The following is a 20,463-nucleotide window of genomic DNA, read 5'->3' on the forward strand; positions in this document are numbered from 1 at the left end:
GGGGGGCAGGACAATGCAAATAGTCCGGGTAGCCATTTGATTACTTGTTCAGGAGTCTTATGGCTTGGGGGTAAAAACTGTTGAGAAGTCTTTTGGTCCTAGACTTGGCGCTCCGGTACCGCTTGCCATGCAGTAGTAGAGAGAACATTCTATAACTGGGGGGTGCTGGGGTCGTTGACAATTTTTTTAGCCTACACTCTGTAGTACCTTGCGGTCGGAGGCCGAGCAGTTGCCGTGCCAGGCAGTGATGCAACCAGTCAGGATTCTCTCGATGTTGCAGCTGTAGAACCTTTTGAGGATCTGAGGATCCATGCCAAATCTTTTAAGTTTCCTGAGGGGGAATAGGCTTTGTCGTGCCCTCTTCACGACTGTCTTGGTGTGTTTGGACCATTCTAGTTTGTTGGTGATGTAGACACCAAGGATGTTGAAGCTCTCAACCTGCTCCTCTACAGTCCCTTCGATGAGAATGGGGGCGTGCTCGGTCCTCCTATTCCTGTAGTTCAATCATCTCCTTTGTCTTGATTATGTTGAGGGATAGGTTGTTATTCTGGCACTACCCGGCCAGGTCTCTGACCTCCTCCCTATAGGCTGTCTCGTCGTTGTCAGTGATCAGGCCTACCACTGTTGTGTTGTCGGAAAAACTTAATGAAAGGGGTTGGAGTTATGCTTGGCCATGCAGTCATGGGTGAAAAGGGAGTACAGGAGGGGAATGAGCACACACCCCTGAGGGGGCCCAGTATTGAAGATCAGCGTGGGCGGATGTGTTGCTACCTAACCTCACCACTTGGGGGCGGCCCGTCAGGAAGTCCAGGATCCAGTTGCAGAGGGAAGTGTTTAGTCTCAGGATCCTTAGCTTAGTGATGAGCTTTGAGGGTACTATGGTATTGAACGCTGAGCTCTAGTCAATGAATAGCATTCTCACGTAGGTGTTCCTTTTGTCCAGGTGGGAAAGGGCAGTGTGGAATGCAATAGAGATTGCATCATCTGTGGATCTGTTTGGGCGGTATCCAAATTGGAGTGGGTCTAGGGTTTCTCGGATAATGGTGTTAATGTGAGCCATTACCAGCCTTTCAATGATCATCAGGTTTGGACCAGACAGTATCAGATAGACGGCCGACACTTAGAGACAGAGGGGCGCTGTTTCGCTTTCTCATCGAGAATGAAAATTATGAAACAGACAATTATTTATTTTCTTTTTTTTATTGGTATTTTTTTGGTGGGGGAAGCCTGGCTTTCTTGGCATCCATTTCACACGAGAGATTTTATTTGTCCCAATAATATTTTATTGTTGGACAAAATGACTAAGAACACCAGAAAATCAGCTGCAAGTCATTTTAATTTGGAAAAAAAATGGTTCCAAAGTATTCCCACGCATTATAGAGAGATATGTGATCATAGACAAATGTAAGCAAGGTTTAAAATGATTATTATTCAGGTCAATTTGCAATTATGTTCCCGCCACATGACCGTCCGCTCAAGAAAAAAAAAAGAAAAACCTTCCTGTAGGTTTTTGCTCCAACCCTAATCTAGCGCACCTGATTCTTAATAATTAGTTGTTGAAAAGCTGAACCAGATCAGTTAACTGGGGTTGGAGTGAAAACCTACAGGAGGATAGCTCTCAAGGAACAGGGTTGGAGATCCCTGATCTAGTTGATGATCCCTGCCCTAGAGAGTTCTGTCAGTGGGTGTGGTTTTCTGTAGCTTCCAGGGGTGGGGCCTGGGCTTCGTTTTTTACATGGTCGTCCAGCAGGCCCATCTGAGAATGAGAGAGGGAGAACATTAAAGTACACTCAACTAAAATATAAATGCAACATATAACAATTTCAAAGATTTTATTGAATTACAGTTCATATAAGGAAATCGGTCATTTGAAATAAATTCATTAGGCCCTAATCTATGATTGGGAATACAGATATGCATCTGTTGGTACGGCTGTGGCAGTCATGACATTTTGTCAGCTGGTGATTGTCAACCAAATAACGGTAATTTACCAATAATTAACAAACACAGCCTACAAGCCATTTTAAAAAGTCCATGTAATATAGCCTACACCTCCAAAATAAATCCATTATTTATTTTAAACAGGCCTAAAGAAGCATGATATGAAGAAAACGTAGTCTATTTCTGAAGATAAGAATAGCCTACTCTGAGTTGTCATGTTAGGTCCTGGTGTGGCTATGCCAATGGCTGTGGGTTACACTAGTTCATTTATCAGACAAGATTTGCTTATAATTTCAATGCATTATTTTCTAGTATGAAGAATACAATTGAACAATGCTGAATAAAATATAAATATTTTCTCAACCATTTGAGTGAGTGGGCACATGAGGCTTATTCTGTGTTGAGCGGTTAACAAGAAATACATTTGAAGTCAGAAGTTTACATATTTTTAGGTTGGAGTCATTAAAACTCGTTTTTTCAACCACCACAAATTTCTTAACAAACTATAGTTTTGGCAAGTTGGTTAGAACATCTACTTTGTGCATGACACAAGTCATTTTTCCAACAATTGTTTACAGACAGATTATTTCACTGTATCACAATTCCAGTGGGTCAGAAGTTTACATACACTAAGTTGACTCTGCCTTTAAACAGCTTGGAAAATTCCAGAAAATTGTGTCATGGCTTTAGAAGATTCTGATAGGCTAATTGACATCATTTGAGTCAATTGGAGGTGTACCTGTGGATGTATTTCAAGGCCTACCTTTAAACTCAGTGCCTCTTTGCTTGACATCATGGGAAAATCAAAAGAAACCAGCAAAGACCTTATAAAACAAATTGTAGACCTACACAAGTCTGGTTCATCCTTGGGAGCAATTTCCAAACGCCTGAAGGTACCACGTTCGTCTGTACAAACAATAGTACTCAAGTATAAACACCATGGGACCACTCAGCCGTCATACCGCTCAGGAAGGAGACGCGTTCTGTCTCCTAGAGATGAGCGTACTGTGGTGGGAAAAGTGCAAATCAATCCCAGAACAACAGCAAAGGACCTTGTGAAGATGCTGGAGGAACAAGTACAAAAGTATCTATATCCACAGTAAAACAAGTCCTATATCAACATAACCTGAAAGGCCGCTCAGCAAGGAAGCCGCCACTGTTCCAAAACCGCCATAAAAAAGCCAGACTACGGTTTGCAACTGCACATAGGGACAACGATCGTACTTTTTGGAGAAATGTCCTCTGGTCTGATGAGGCTTGCAATTCAAAGAACACCGTCCCAACCGTGAAGCACAAGGGTGGCAGCATCATGTTGTGGGAGTGCTTTGCGGCAGGAGGGCCTGGTGCACTTCGCAAAATAGATGGCATCACGAGGAATTAAAATTATGTCGATATATTGAAGCAACATCTCAAGACATCAGTCAGGAAGTTACAGCTCGGTAGCAAATGGGTCTTCCAAATGGACAATGACCTCAAGCATACTTCCAAAGTTGTGGCAAAATGGCTTAAGGACAACAAAGTCAAGGTATTGGAGTGGCCATCACAAAGTCGGACCTCAATCCTATCGAACATTTGTGGGCAGAACTGAAAAAGCGTGTGCGAGCAAGGAGGACTACAAACCTGACTCAGTTACACCAGCTCAGTCAGGAGGAATGGGCCAAAATTCACCCAACTTATTGTGGGAAGCTTGTGGAAGGCTACCCGAAACGTTTGACCCAAGTTAAACAATTTAAAGGCAATGCTACCAAATACTAATTGAGTGTATGTAAACTTCTGACCCACTGGGAATGATGAAAGAAATAAAAGCTGAAATAAATCACTATTATTACTCTGACATTTCACATTCTTAAAATAAAGTGGTGATCCTAACTGAACTAAGACAGGGAATTTTTACTAGGATTAAATGTCAGGAATTGTGAAAAACTGAGTTTAAATGTACTTGGCTAAGGTGTGTGTAAACTTCCGACTTCAACTGTAGGTACTCCTATATGCTTAATTTAGAGTTATAAATGTAACTTTAGTTCTACATAAGGACTGTTTTGATTTTTAATACATTGTAAGGCTGCATGATGAGACTAATGATGATTAAAAAGTCACTTGAAAAGGCATGAGCTCTGCTTTGTTTTTTTGCGCAGGCTGTACACAGTCCAATAGTCTCTCGTTCATTATTTGACAAGCACTTGATAATGCCTCAACAATCCATTCCTTTTGCGACCTGGAGTGCTGCGTTGTGCCCATCTCCTTGAGTGTGCTGCGCAATCTAACGCGTCTTTCTCACAGGCTACTAGTTAAGACAGACATCCGGGACGCAACTGCGCGAGTCCTTATCCAATTCCAAGGTGCATATTGAAGATATTGGATGAACTGTCCATTTACTTTGTCAGCCAACAAGATGAGTAGGCCTAACCAACAGCACTAGCCTATGTCAATCTACTAACCCCCATAGTACACAAGTTGACTTATTCTATTCTGTGTGAGAAATACATATCCCAAACAGTCTGGGACAGTTGTGGGATACGATAGATCCCAGATTAATACAGCCACTATCATCAAAAAAAACATTTTTATTCAATGTGGCTGACGCAACAGATCAGAACGTTTATCTTAAAATGTTGATAAACTATTATTTCTTCACATTATAAGCGCAACAATGCACACATGGTAGTAGGCTATAAGCACGAATGTTCCATTAACAGAAACCATCATCAAAAGTGATCACAAATGCAATTAAGCATGTAACGCTTTTATTATAAAGGTGCATTTCTATGGTGACAATCATCTTACCCAAACTTGAAACGCACACACTGCTTATATATGCCAGTTAGGCTCTACACCCCTTGTAAATCGGATTAATGTGCTTCATTTTAAGAAGTTATTTGGCCACCTTAGCTGTGATACAAACCTTATTAAAACATATAGGCCTATGGGCTAGGCTACATGAGGTGTGCGAATATGATTGAACAAGTTGCAAAAAAAGGCATTGTTTCTTATGCTGGGCATCCTTCACAAGTGATAATATATAATTCACAAGTGATCGGCTAATATTGTCACCCATCAGACTCTTCTTGATTTAATCATGTCTTTACATATACTAAATAATATGTGTGACATTTGTTTTGATTTACAATGGACCATTATCATGCACCTGTATCGAAATAGGGGCAGCGGGAAAAAAAAACACATGTCATCTATGCACTTAAATAGCGAATGGAGACGCTGTTCCCGTGACTCATTTTCATGCCAGCCAGGTAGGCTATACTCCTGTTGTAAAGATAAGCAATGTGCTTAATATTAGGAAAGTTGAGAAATACATATACTAGGCCTAGCCTATTGAAAGCTGATGGGATCCTATTTTTATTAGCGGCCGTCACTCCGATTTCTCCCGCAGTTGCATAGCCTATAGAAATGTAGTGCAACATGAGCTCTAATGAAGTGCTTGATTAGATTTTCAAACTCATTTGCATTGATGTCAGAGTGATTAGAGGGACAATAGAGTGCTGAGTACCAGGCAGTTAGCACGTCTGGTAGGCTACTAATGCCTACTAGCAGCATCAGAGCTTGGAGGTGACTAAACGGTCATGTGGAATTTGACTGCCTTCATGACGGTAATACAGTCACCGCAACAGCCCTTGGTCACCGATACCTTAAAAAAGTAGGTTAGTGGATCAGAAAACCAGTCAGTATCTGGTGGGACCACCCTCTGCGACATACAACGCAACATCTTCGAGTTGATCAGGCTGTCAATTTGTGGCCTGTGGAATGTTGTCCCACTTCTCTTCAATGGCTGTGCGAAGTTGCTGGATATTGGCGGGAACTGGAACACACTGTCATACGTCGATCCAGAGCATGCCAATCATGCTCAATGGGTGACATGTCTGGTGAGTATGCAGGCCATGGAAGAACTGGGACAGTCTGCAGTCAGTATGCCAATTGCATGCTCCCTCAACTTGAGACATCTGTGACATTGTGTGATGTGGTGACAAAACTGCACATTTTAGAGTGGTTTGTGTAATAATCATGCTGTTTAATCAGCCTGATATGCCACACCTATCAGGCGGATGGATTCTCACGAACAAGGATGTAAACAAATTTGAGTAAGGAAAATTGCTGGGATCTTTTAATCATGAATTAGGAGTCCAACACTTTATATTTATACTTTACGTTTATATTTTTGTTAAGTGTATAAAAAAAAAATGGGACACTTAGGTGCAGTTTTCCGGAAACAGATTAAGCCTAGTCCTGGACTAAAAGCACTTTCAACAAACGTGCTTTAATCTCTGTCCGGTAAACCACCCCTTCAAGTTTACGTTTATTTTGATGTATTTTCAAATTAAATGAGCAGTAGTGCAGCATGCGATGAGAAAAGGAAAAACCAACGCTGACTACTGTCCAATTCAGATATTGATCAAAATACTTAATGTTGAGGGTATCCTATGGTGCTTCCTGTATACATTTACATTTTTTAAAGAAATTGACACTTTCTGCATCTACTTTATCTGTGGAATCAACAAGCTTGTGACAAGTGTGTTTGACTTGATGTGTTGACTTACCTCCCGGGGTTTGTAGACTCCTAGTTTGAAGCGACAGCAGACAACGTCCACCAAGAAGCCCACCATTCCATGGATCATACCTGTGTGGAGAGGACAGAGACAGTCTTAAGGCTTCCAAATGAATCAGTTCGGCTGGTGCCTAGCCGAGTTCGAACGAGTGTACTTGCATACACCCTTAAAAATACATTCACTTGAAAAACAAGTAGAAAATTGGCAATAGTACTGTTTTTCCATTTTGAGACGCCGTAGCCAGCATAAACTTGCTCAAAAGAGTCCGAATTAATCTAACTCAAATCTCATTAATTTTGGCGTTTTTGCAGAGATGTTAGTTACGCAGTTTTACATCTAAGATGTTTGGTGCAGTATTACTCAATTAAAAAATGTGTATGAAAACGAGTCGTCTCTTGTTAAATGACAGACTTTATTGAAGAATCCCTACTTTCGACCATTCACCGACAAAGGGGTGTAGACTTCGGCTTGTCTGGAGATTTTTTGTGTGTGCGAAAGCCCCCCCCCCCCCCCCCCAAAAAAAACATTTCCCTAAGTCCAAAACGAACAATAAAGTTGTGATAATATACGGTACTAGTCAAAAGTTGACACACCTACTCATTCAAGGGTTTGTCTTTAAAAAAAAAAACTATTTTCTACATTGTAGAATAATAGTGAAGACATCAAAACTATGGAATCATGCAGAAACCCATAAAGTGTTAAACAAATCAAAAATTATTTTTAATTCTTCAAAGTAGCCACCTTTTGCCTTGAGCTCTGCACACTCTTGGCATTCTCTGAACTAGCTTCATGAGGAATGCTTTTCCAACAGTCTTGAAGGAGTTCCCACATATGCTGAGCACTTGTTGGCTGCTTTTCCTTCACTCTGCGGTCCAAATCATCCCAAACCATCTCAATTGGATTGAGGTCGGGTGATTGTGGAGGCCAGGTCATCTGATGGAGCACTCCATCACTCTCCGTCTTGGTCAAATAGCCCTTACACAGCCTGGAGGTGTGTTGGGTCATGTCCTGTTGAAAAACAAATGATAGTCCCACTAGGCGCAAATCAGATGTAATGGCGTATCGCTGCAGAATGCTGTGATATCCATGCTGGTTAAGTGTGCCTTGAATTTTTTTTAAATATTAAAATCAGCAGCAAAGCACCTCCACACCTCCTCCTACATGCTTCACGGGAGGACACCACACATGCGGAGATCATCCATTCACCTACTCTGCGTCTCACAAAGACAGCGATTGGAACCAAAAATCTCAAATTTGGACTCATCAGACCATAGGACAGATTTCCACCGGTCTAATATCCATTGCTCGTGTTTCTTGGCCCAAGCAAGTCTCTTATTATTGGTGTCCTTTAGTAGTGGTTTCTTTGCAGAAATTGGACCATGAAGGCCTGATTCATGCAGTCTCCTCTGAATAGTTGATGTTAATGTCTTACTTGAACTCCGAAGCATTTATTTTAGGCTGCAAGCTGAGGTGCAGTTAACACTAATGAACTTATCCTCTGTAGCAGAGGTAACTCTGGGTCTTCAATTCCTGTGGCGGTCCTCATGAGAGACAGTTTCATCATAGCGCTTGATGGTTTTTGCGACTGCACTTGAAGAAACGTTCAAAGTCCTTGAAATTTTCCAGATTGACTGACCTTCATGTCTTAAAGTAATGATGGATTGTTGTTTCTCTTTGCTTATTTGAGCTGTTCTTGACATAATATGGACTTGGTCTTTAACCAAATAGGGCTATCTTCTGTATACCACCCCTACCTTGTCACAACACAACTGATTGGCTCAAACACATTAAGAAGGAAAGAAATCCCACAAATTAACAAGGCACACCTGTTAATTGAAATGCATTCCAGGTGACTACCTCATGAAGCTGGTTGAGATAATGCCAAGAGTGTGCAAAGCTGTCATCAAGGCAAAGGGTTGCTACTTTGAAGAATCTCAAATATAAACTATTTTGATTTGTTTAACACTTTTTTTGGTTACTACATGATTTCATAGTTTTGATGTCTTCACTATATGCTACAATGTAGAAAATAGTCAACATAATGAGCCCTTGAATGAGCAGGTGTGTCCAAACCTTTGACTGGTACTGTATGCGCTAACTCTCCCGAACTGTTTAGGCTGGGAAGCATGCAGATGCCTTTAGACGTCACAAAATGATAAGGATGATTTTTACAACTAGTGCTCTGTGATTCTTTTTGCCTAAAGGGCTTTGGATAGGTATGGGTCCTGTTAGGTGTGTAGTAAATCAGGGTCGAGTTCATTAGGCACTGAACATCAGAAAACAGACAAACAGGAAGGGACTACCTGGACTTTTTCCATTGCACAACATTTTTCGACGATGTGCCCTAATGATAATGACCCAGGTGGACATACTTGGTGTGTTTTCCCTAGGAAGCAAACTGGACAAAACAGGGAGGGACTAACCTGAACTTGTCCAATAAGAGACATGTTTTTGTTGTACACTTGTGGCCAGCTGTGTGTGGGTACCTGTGGTGGAGAAAATGCCTCCGATGATGCCACAAAGCCTGACGAGGAACCTCCATAGGGGCATGTGCTGCTCGGTGACTTTCACCATCAACGAGCTGATGTCATACTTCATAAAGATCCCAGATACTCCGTGGCTGCCCACCGCGTGGTTGATCACCCGCTCCTGCACAAACAGGGTGAAACGATGACGATACACCCAGACCTTCAGTTCATCCACACACACACACACAGCATAGACCTTGTACACTCAAACAAACACACAATCACATATCCTGGACCTACCCTTTCGGTGACAGAGTACTGGTTTGTGTCTGCTGAGATCTGGTAGGTGTTCAGTTTGGTGGGCACTATGGTGATGAAGTACTGAAACATCTGATTATCTGACGAGGATCAGAGAAAAACAGTCCACACATGAAGATATATTCTTTAATGAAGGATGAAATTAACAAAGTTACAGTTCCTATATAATGTCACAACTTCTTCATAACTAACATGTTGAGGCAGACTAACTACTTCCCCCAAAAACCCATGACTGATCTGTGCATTTAGGAAGTCTGTCATGTAGCCTGTTTGATGTGACGTGATAAAGCCTTGAGTTTAAATACTATTTGAAATAATGATAATTGCCTGGAGTGCCAGGTGTGTGGGGATTGCACTTTTGGAACTTTTCTATTGAGCTTGCCTGTTACAATGGAAACAATCAAGCACAGCGTAAGTATTTGAATTATCGTGAATGACATTTGAACCCAGGACTGACGTGATGTATTTTTACTTACGGTCAGTGCAGACTTTCTCAGTCCCGTCCAGAGGGTTGATGATTCCTGGGATCTCCTCTCCGAACGACAGGTGGTCGATGCGATGGGAGAAGTTGTACGCTGTAATCAACAACAAATCAGAACAATCATTAACTCCTGGTCTATGGATATCGTCAGGTTTAAATGTGTTAACTCAATTGTGAAGACATCGCATAGTTCCATCATAACTTACAATTGTTTAAGACGTTTTTATGTATCATGTATAGAAGTTAAACTCTAAACAAACTTACTATCGTGGCTGACGAGGGCCGCTAGATGGGCGTGGCCTCTAGGATGTGGGATAGCCCTGTATGTGATGTGAAAAGGTCAAGCTTGCGGAGACTCCTCCCACATAGGGCATAATAACTCAACATCACACATTCCAGAGTCAAACATCTAGGTCATGTTCATTAGGCACCCAACGGAGAAAACAGACAAACAGGGAGGGACTACCTGGAAACACTCCTTGTGTTCATTAGGGCACACTAGCTAGAAGTTAGTTGTAGAGAGAGGAGCGGTGACCTACTTGCCCACAGTGATGTGGAAGTTGCCAGCCACCTTGTTGACATAAAGATGGCCGTGTATCCTGCAGGCCGCAGGCGACTGGGAGGGGCTGTCCTCTCTCGAAGGAGAAAAGAGGGGAGGAGAGTCACTTCAATAACATAACTGTAATCATTCAATACAGTTTATCAATTACTTCAATACCTAACTTCACTCAAACACACACACTGTGTCACAGCAAAGCTGTATTGTTTTTTCCAGACCTGGGAGGCAGGGCGGTGGGGGATCCTTTCAGGACTGTCTTGAAGATCACATCCTGCAGCGAGTGTTCCTCCCTAAGGCGGTCCTGGATCATCAGCAGAGTTCTGGGGGAGAGGGGGAGGAAAGGGAGATGAGTGAGCAAGGGAAAGGTTAAACACGGGAGTGTTGTAGAGGGTAGTCACTATATAGGAGTGAGAAGTTATAACAGATGGTCAAAGCCTTCACTCCACCATACTGTCTTTACTTTACTAGGTTTATTTGACAGGTATTATGCATCATTATTAAAATGTGTATACATGTGCCACATGTAGCCAATCATCTCATATTTTGCTTCACTGTATGCAACATTACTATTTTAGTTGTGCAGATGCATTCTGGTGGTGCATTTTTATACTGTCAGGAGACATATATATCTTGTGGCTGATATATCTTACCTGTGCCACAGCCTTTGCTGAGGAGAGAGGTCAAAGGTGACCTGCAAGGTGACCATGGGAAAAAATATTAAGGGCATTGTCACTGGAAAGATAATATGATGAAATTTATGGAACCCTGAATTCTCACCACACTTGCATCTTGTCATTGTGTCTTAACTGTTCCTAACTGACTGGCCTGGTTAGGCTGCTATAGCAGGTACCAGACAGAGTCATACTTACTGGCTCATAATGTAGGCCATCTGAAGCTACCATGGTCTCTGCCAAGTCTAGGACATCTGCACCTACAACTACATACAGCCACCCAGACAAACAGCAAATCAATGAATAATATAATCAATCAATATGACATGATGGAAGACAAGGGCAGCCTACAGTCAATGGCTTGATACAACACTACTGAAATGTTAATTCTACTGCCGACAAACACAGTCACATTATATCCTAGACATCCATGTCTAGGCCTAAATTGTGAGAGCATCCTTCAAACAGTGTAAATACTTACATTGACACCTCATGGCAACTGTGATGTCTATGTTTATTCTTAATTTACTGCAAAAGAGAGAAGATTGTGTTAGTTAGCTCTATAGTGCACCTGGAGCTGTACAGTAAGTATTTTCCTGCTGACGTTGCCCAGCTAACTCAAAAATGATATGCCAGACTATTGGGTTGTGTTCATTAGGCACCAAACGGAAGCAAATGGACTGAAACTGGTAAGGACCAACTAACATTCACTTTCATTTTCCACTGCAAAACACTTTAAACAATCTCTTTGGTGCCTAATGAACATGACCATGGTCTGAGAGTTGTTTTTTACCTGGAGAAGTCTTTATCGACTTCATACTCATACTGCATCCACGTGTCTCGATACACAAAGAACTCAAGGAAAGCCAGCAGAGCCATGGCTGTGAAGGCTATCAGGGACACTGAAAAGACAGCAAATGAGGAGTGATGTAGAAGGCCAAGTTTACAACTGGAGTAGGCTACTCATTGATTAAAATAAGAAAACTGGTACATGACTATACTAGGGTTGGCCTAGATGCTCTGTTCTAAACTTTGCCCTACAGTATATGTTATTGTTTGTCCATTGCACTTATACTACGGTTGACATCGTTGATGGACTCGAGGTGTTGGGTTACTCCTAATAGCATACATTAATTTTACAATGTATCCAATCTATAATTTGAAGAATAGTTTAATTGCAATTCATATTTACATTGGCTAGTTAATAACGCACCTGTTCCCCCACTGGCTGTGGTTTCCACATAGCTCTCTGGAACCTTGGGGAATGCATCCAGCTCCTTCACCAGGGTTAGAGCCTTCTTCCGGGACACTAGTCTCCTCATCTTGTTTGGGGCAAGCGTCCACTGGATCCCTCATGCATTAAATCTTTAAGTTCAACATAGAAGTTCACTTTGTTATATAGCCTAGCAATCTCATACAAATAATGTCATATCCGAATAGTTTTAACAGTGGCCGCTGGAAGGGACTTTATGAAGACGATATTTCCTCGCTAGCAAACAAGAATGGCAAGTTTAAACCCTCCCATCTGTTTCTGACCACAGGTATGCAGACTATTCTGAGCCAACACCTGGCACTTTTTACATTCTGTTTGCCTATTGACGTTGCCCAGCTGACTGGAAGCTGATAGTTAGCTAGCTATCTTGGCTACCGGTAGCTATCAAACCCGGCTGTGTATTTTATAATAGTCATACTTCGGTCGTTACTGTCTTGGGTGCCCATTCATTTTCGCCATAGAGGGAAATCCGATTCTTGTATCAATCCATTGTTCTATGCTTGGTTTAGGGTTGAAACATCTGGATACTGCGTTAGTTGTTGCAACAACAAAAAAACTGCCACTGGTAACCTTTGACCTGGTGTACTACCATAGACGTTTGAGTAGAGTGCATTAATTTTGCCACAGCGCCCTCTGGTGATCAACAGTAAGCAGACTGACTGCGCGCAGACATCCGTTCTTCGTCGGTGGGGTTTATCGGCGGTTGGCATCCAACGTTATGGTGTATTACCGCCACCTACTGTATTGGAGTGCCAGCCCCATTGCTCTTAAAAAAGATAATAAAATATTTGAGACTATATCCAATGACGTTCTACACAATATACTTTTTAAACAAATGTTCTGTATCCCCTTCTCTCTCATACTAGATCTCAACCTCTCTCTTTCCCTCCAGTAATGTCCACACTATATCAATACATGCCTCACTGTCTCTGTTTCCTGGCACTACTCACATTTTCCTGTTGGATGCTTTCCTATCACATGTAAGGTCTTATTCAACTGGGGGTGTCTCACTCTTAATTTTGTAAATATAGCCCCCTCTCTTCTGTCCCTTACTGCCATTCTCCCCTCCCCAACTTTCCTCTGTACTTGAAATAAAATCCTGCCCTTTGTATCTCTATTCCACTGCTCCTGCCATTTCTTCACCATCACTGTCCATATCATGCTTTTTGCCTCTGCCTTGCTCATTGAAACTACCACATCAACATCCCCACTACTTAGTGCTTGTTTAGCCAGTACATCAACTGCCTCGTTCCCTTACACTCCCACATGAGCTGGGGCCCATGCAAATAGTATCTGTATACCCATTTGTTTACTCCTGCCATGGGTTTGCAGCACCTCATAAAGCAGGTTTTGTCTGCTACGTGATATAAAGGACTGGATACTCCTTAGCACTGAACATGAATCAGAGAAAATAACTACTCTTTCTGGCTTAACTTCCTCCACCCACTGCAAGGCCAACAGTATGGCCATCATCACCGCCGAATATACAGCCAGATGATCTGTAATACGTTTCCTGACTCTCACCCCACATTCCTGCACTACAAATGCTGAACCAGTACATCCTGTCCTTGGATCTTTTGAACCATCTGTGTATATTGCCACAAAATTCTGATACACAGTATCCAGACGTCTCTTAAATCAATCAGATGGATCTTTCCATCGTCTTTCTGTCGTCTCTCCAACACTTCTAGATCAACTACTGGAGGTGGGAGTAGCCATGGTGGATTCACAGGAATAGCTACTGTTGGACTAAACTCCCTTCCATACAGTCCCATCTCCTTCGCATGGGTATTATCCACCCACCCAAAGCTTGTGTTCTGTCTTCGCTCGTGTTCCCAGCATGCCTGTAAAATCCCTTTCGCAGGATGAGATACCACATGTCCCTGTAGGCGGACCCAATAATTAATTGCCAGCTGCTGTCTCCTAATCTGCAATGGCATTCCCCCCCATTTCCACCTGTAGTGCAGCCACTGGGACGTCCAAAACGCCCCACTACATATTCTGAGTCCTTGTCCCTGTATGACATCTAGCCTTTCCAACGATGTCTGGGCTGACGAACCATACGCTATACTGCCATAGTCTATTACAGATCGGATAAATGCAACATACATGGTCTTCAATGAGGCACGCCCAGCCCCCCACTCCTTCCCTGTCAGACAGCGCATCACATTTTGTACCTTCTTACACTTTCCTACCACTCTCTCAATGTGTTCTGCCCAGGTCATTCTTTTATCAAAGTATACCCCAAAGAACGTGAAGGCCCCCACCCGCTCCAAGTTTATCCAATATAACCTCAAACATAACTCATCTCCCACCTTCCCCCTGGTAAAGAACACTGTCTGAGTTCTCTACAGAGAACCTGAATCCCCACCGCTCAACCTCATCAATTGCTTCCTGTACCTTCCTGACTATATATGGCACATTTCTTCCTCTCTTCCATAAAGCCCCATCTGCACATAACGACCTCCCAATATCCGGCTGTACCTGAGAGTAAGCATCATTGATCATGATTGGGAACAACAGAGGACTAATCACGCTCCCCTGTGGTGTACCATTATCCACCATGTAGCCGCCTGAGAGAGACTTCACCACCCTCACCTGGATAGACCTTCCAAACAGGAATCCTTTATCCAGTTGTATGTTATTCATCCTACCTCCATAATATCAAGCTTGATAAACAACCCCTGCTTCCACATCATATCATATGCCTTACCCACATCATATGCCTTATCCACATCAAAAAAATACAGCTACAACACTCTCCTTGTTCACCTGAGCCTTCCTGACCTCTGCTTCTAAGCAGAGCACTGGGTCCATTGTTCCCCTACCCTTCCTGAATCCGCTCTGATGTGGAAATACTGACCCCCTGCTCTCTCAGGAAGTAAGTTAGCCTCTCCATTATCATACACTCCATAATCTTAGTGATGTTAAGGATATTGGCCAATAGCTTGTTGGCCTCGTTGGGTCTTTCACCTGGCTTCCGGATTGGTACCACTACTGCCTCCTTCCAGCTGCCTGGTAGTTTCCCCTCCTCCCACACTTTGTTGTACAACACCAATACCTTATACAGTGCCTCATCACTAAGATGGGCCAACATAACATAGCACACCTCATCTTTCCCAGGTGAAGTTAACCCAGTGTTACCTATTGCCCTTTTCACCTCTGCCATTGTAAATGGTGCATTCAACACATCATTTACATCCTCCCTCCTATCCAGCACTCCAGGATGCTCCTCTCTCGTTCTCCCTCTCCTCTGACAAATTAGCCTAGCTATGCACTTGGACAAAGGCTTTGGCCATCATCTCTGCCTTCTCATCTGTTACTGCCACATCCTTCCCACTCATCCTCCGAATCATCCCCCACACTTCTCCCACTGGTGTCGCCCTTCCAATTGTGTCACAGAACCGACGCCAACAAGACCTCTTTGCCTGATGAATAGTTCTCTTCACCAGAGCCTGCTTATACTGAATCAGATGTTGGAAGTTATGTGTCCTTTTCAGTACTCTAAATTAGAGGTCGACCGATTATGATCTTTCAACCTATTATTGGAGGACCACAAAAAGCCGATACCGATTAATCGGCCGTTTTATATATATATTTGTAATAATGACAATTACAACAATACTGAATTAACTTTTATTTTAACTTAATATAATACATAAATAAAATCTATTTATTCTCAAATAAATAATGAAACACGTTCAATTTGGTTTAAATAATGCAAAAACACAGTGTTGGAGAAGTAAAAGTGCAATATGTGCCATGTAAAAAAGCTAACGTTTAAGTTCCTTGCTCAGAACATGAAAACATATGAAAGCTGGTGGTTCTCTTTAACATGAGTCTTCAATATTCCCAGTTAAGAAGTTTTAGGTTGTAGTTATTATAGGAATTATTTCTCTCTATACCATTTGTATTTCATATACCTTTGACTATTGGATGTTCTTATAGGCACTATAGTATTGCCAGACTAATCTCGGGAATTGATAGGCTGGAAGCCATAAACAGCGCAATGCTTGAAGCACAGCGAAGAGCTGCTGGCAAACGCAGGAAAGTGCTGTTTGAATGAATGCTTACGAGCCTGCTGCTGCCTACCACCGCTCAGTCAGACTGCTCTATCAAATAATAGACTTAATTATAATATAATAAACAAACAGAAATACGAGCCTTAGGTCATTAATATGGTCAAATCCGGAAACTATCATTTTTGAAAACAAAACGTTAATTCTTTCAGTGAAATATGGAACCGTTCCGTATTTTATCGAACGGGTGGCATCCCTAAGTATAGATATTGCTGTAACATTGCACAATCTTCAATGTTATGTCATTGTTATGTAAAATTCTGGCAAATTAATTATGGTCTTTGTTAGGAAGAAATGGTCTTCACACAGTTCGCAACGAGCCAGGTGGCCCAAACTGCTGCATATACCCTGACTCTGCTTGCACAGAACGCAAGAGAAGTGACACAATTTACCTAGTTAAAATAAATGAATGTTAGGAGGCAATATTAACTAAATATGCAGGTTTAAAAATATATTCTTGTGTATTGATTTTAAGAAAGGCATTGATGTTTATGGTTAGGTACACATTGGTGCCACAACAGTGATTTTTTTCGCGAATGCGCTTGTTAAATCATCACAAGGTGGCGAAGTAGGCTGTGATTTGATGATAAATTAACATGCACCGCATTGATTATATGCAATGCAGGACAAGCTAGATAAACTAATAATATCATCAACCATGTGTAGTTGACTAGTGATTATGTTAAGATTGATTGTCTTTTATAAGATAAGTTTAATGCTAGCTAGCAACTTACCTTGGCTCCTTGCTGCACTCGCGTAACAGGTGGTCAGCCTGCCACGCAGTCTCCTCGTGGTGTGCAATGTAATCGGCATCCAAAAATGCAGATTACCGATTGTTATGAAAACTTGAAATCGTCCCTAATTAATCGGCCTTTCCTCCTCCTCCCTGAACTCTTAGGTACAGCCTCAGTAGCTTTCCCCACTAACGCTGTTCTCACCCAGTTATTCATACTATCCACTTCCCCTCTCAAATCCACCCGAGCCATCACCCGCTCACATAACTCCTTAAACTGATCCCACTTTGCCCTTTCAAACACCCACCTGCCTACTCCATCCACTGACACCTCCTCCTCTCTCTGGCCTACTGTGCATACTATGAGGTAATGATCAGTCCCTACTGTAAACTCCTCCCATACCTCCCAGTCACAGATTCCTGCCATCACACTAGATACCAGAGAGGTCCAATCCAATTTCCCTGAAACTACATCAATCCTGGTCCCTCGGCCATCATTCAGGCACACCAGGTCTTTAACTTCTATCAAATGTTCCATCACTTGGCCATTTCCATCCATCCATCCACCCCCAGAGCGTGTTGTGAACATTGAAATCCCCACATATTACCTTACTTCTATCCTGGCCCTCCACCATCTCCAACTCTTCTAGGTCTAATACCTGACACGTATTATAGTAGTTCACTACCATATCTCCTCTCAACCACATCTCCACATATTCCTGTTCAATACCTTTGCCTAGCATCCTGTAGGGAAGTCCTTGCTTTATAAGGGTGGCACATCACCCCTTCCCCCTACACCTCTGTCCCTATGTATTATAAACTCCACATTCGGTTTGAGTCATGTTTCCTGTACACAAATCACATCAGGCTTAGCTGCCATATCCACAATTAACTTCTTGAACTCATGCCCATTAGCCAACAGGCTTGGAGCATTCCATTGTAGTACTACCACCATAACTAAGATCCAGTAATACATGACTCCACCCTCGGCTGATTGAGGTCATCTTGAACCTCCTCCCATGTCAAGCCTGTCATACTCAGATGTCTCCTAGCAGCATCCACTATTAGCTTAATCTTCTCCGTTTTAGACTTTACTTCAGCGGTGCTGTTGATAACTCCTGCTAAGAACATCACCAGCTTTCTCTTATCTATGTATACATGCCCTGTAATCCCCGATCTAGATGTTCCTACCCATCTCTCTGGACCTGGACCACACTCACTGCCTCTGCATAAGACACCCTTCTCTCTACTCTCACTTGTTGCACCTATATGCCACATTACGAGCCCCCCCACACAGCTGCAACACTTCGGTTGTACACCATCCCCATATTTCCCCATACTCATGCTCTCCTCCACACCTGCCACATCTCTTTTTCTCTTTACATGCTGTTGCCACATGCCCAAACCTCTGGCATTTATAACATCTTAAAGGCTTCAGTACGGTTACTATGGTTACTTTATTTTGGCAGTACCTGGTCCTTGAAGTGTAACAGTATAGACGGGCTATCTGCCCTAACTCCACCCCTTATTGCTTGCAATCTATGAACATTCACTAGAACGCCTCCTGTCAAATTGTCCCTTACCTCTTGAATGCTAATACTCACAGGCACTCCTGTTATCACCCCTTTAATCCCCTGCTTCCCTGCTTGATCACTCCATCTGCTCGACACCACCTTACACTTCCCTACTTGCTCCACTCCGAGAGCTTTCTCCCTCTGCGTCATTGTCACGTTCCTGACCGGTTTTCTGTTGTTTTGTATGTGTTTAGTTGGTCAGGGCGTGAGTTGGGGTGGGTATTCTATGTTGTGTGTCTAGTTTGTCTGTTTCTATGTTCAGCCTGATATGGTTCTCAATCAGAGACAGCTGTCAATCGTTGTCCCTGATTGAGAATCATATATAGGTGGCTTGTTTTGTGTTGGGGATTGTGGGTGGTTGTTTCCTGTCTCTGTGTTTATGTTCTGCACCAGATAGGACTGTCTCGGCTTTCACGTTTGTTGTTTTGTAATGTTTGTTAATGTTCATTGTTTATTGTTTAATTAAACATGTTGAACACTAACTGCGCTGCATTTTGGTCCTCTCCTTCATCCCAGGAAGAAAGCCGTAACAGTCATGTCCTTACAGAACACCAACAAACTCCCATCTCTTAATACTTTAGCATTGACAACTTCCCCAATACTCTTTTATCACAGCCATCAACCTTATCGGACTCATCGCCCCTACTCCCCCTTCCTCCCTAAACTTCTGAATCACTTTATGCTCCTCCTCACCTCCATGCGTCTTATCTTGCCCTCCCTCGGCACTTTCTACCACTGAACTGCAGCTAGCGTTAGAAACTATGTTGCTCTCCTCAGACTTCCTTTTCGGCCTCCTCTCTACCTCCTCTCTACCTCTCGCTCCCCTTCAAACCCCTACTCCCTTTCTCTCCCGCTTTCTTTTTCTATTTCTTACTCCCTCCTTTATTTGTACCACTATACTCCATACTTTCTTCACTATCACTATCTCCTACCATATCTAACCCAATCACAGCCCAGCTGTGCCGAACCGCCGCCACACCGAGTAAAGTTTAAATGCTTGTTTTTCCGCTATTTCTAATTGTTCACACAACGTCGCTTCCGTTTAGCTTGCAAAGTGGAAAACAACCCTTTATACAGTAGCGCCTCCCTGCACGTCCCACAGACGTGCCCATCGAAGTCATTCCTTGAAATGTGAACATTGTAAATTACAACTAGGCCTATTTGATAACCAACTTTTCTTGACCGTAGTATTCCTGTCATTGGTCAATTTGCACATAACCCACTGGCCGCACACTGGTTGTATCAGCATTGTTTCCACGTCATTTCAATGAAATTACGTTGAACAAACTTGAAATATATGTTGAATTTAGGTCTGTGCCCAGTGGAAAGCTACTATAGTTATACAGTATAGCTACCAGAGGCGCAACTTTCACTGGGGACGGGACATGCCTCCCCCACATTCTGAAATTGCATTTTTGTCCCCACTAGTTTAATCATTGGAATGTGATACAAAATGAGGCAATGTTGTGCTTTAGGACCATGCGGACGCCTCCGAGTGGTCGGGTCGGCTGTTTGGAGTGTTTATCCAACCGGATAAAATAAAAATTTATATCCCCCCTACTTCTGAAACCGAAGGTGCGCCTCTGATAGTTACTATACTATGCTCTCACATTTCCAAGTTTTCAATGTTTGCCTATTGAGGTACTGTAACTAAAGATGGTTCAGTATGAAAAGTATGAAGATGGTTTAGAAACTCTGCCGTAGCCTATGTTTTGTTAGGTTTAGTCATAGAGTTAGTTGTATATAGGACTCTTGTGCCCAAAAGCCAGTTTTAGCATGGGCAGTGCCATTGAGGACTTTCACCATT

The 20,463-nt window shown here is 42.5% G+C and overlaps 1 protein-coding gene across 1 annotated transcript; it reads right to left on the reverse strand.

The window, feature by feature from the left end:
* Nucleotides 1–1,318: 1,318 nt before the first annotated feature.
* On the reverse strand, nucleotides 1,319–12,871 carry ergic2 (ERGIC and golgi 2). Its single transcript, XM_055920046.1, has 14 exons — nucleotides 12,689–12,871; nucleotides 12,211–12,362; nucleotides 11,791–11,899; nucleotides 11,479–11,525; nucleotides 11,196–11,263; nucleotides 10,977–11,017; nucleotides 10,545–10,646; nucleotides 10,307–10,402; nucleotides 10,032–10,087; nucleotides 9,763–9,861; nucleotides 9,269–9,366; nucleotides 8,987–9,149; nucleotides 6,492–6,571; nucleotides 1,319–1,756 (listed from the first exon to the last, which is right to left on the reverse strand). Exons 2-14 carry the CDS (start codon nucleotides 12,317–12,319, stop codon nucleotides 1,679–1,681), a joined length of 1,146 nt encoding a protein of 381 aa, XP_055776021.1. The 5' UTR covers nucleotides 12,320–12,362; nucleotides 12,689–12,871; the 3' UTR covers nucleotides 1,319–1,678.
* Nucleotides 12,872–20,463: the final 7,592 nt, after the last annotated feature.

The sequence above is a fragment of the Salvelinus fontinalis genome, chromosome 4 (assembly GCF_029448725.1).
Source record: "Salvelinus fontinalis isolate EN_2023a chromosome 4, ASM2944872v1, whole genome shotgun sequence".
Taxonomy (NCBI): domain Eukaryota; kingdom Metazoa; phylum Chordata; class Actinopteri; order Salmoniformes; family Salmonidae; genus Salvelinus; species Salvelinus fontinalis.

What these genes read in the sequence shown, in the direction of transcription:
- ergic2 (XM_055920046.1), bottom strand. Translation starts at nt 12,319, where the DNA reads ATGAGGAGACTAGTGTCCCGGAAGAAGGCTCTAACCCTGGTGAAGGAG. An exon ending in TTCCACATCACTGTGGGCAA is followed by an intron (nt 10,088 to 10,306) that starts GTAGGTCACCGC and finishes CATCACATACAG; the next exon opens with GGCTATCCCACATCCTAGAG. An exon ending in GGCCCTCGTCAGCCACGATA is followed by an intron (nt 9,862 to 10,031) that starts GTAAGTTTGTTT and finishes TGTTGATTACAG; the next exon opens with CGTACAACTTCTCCCATCGC.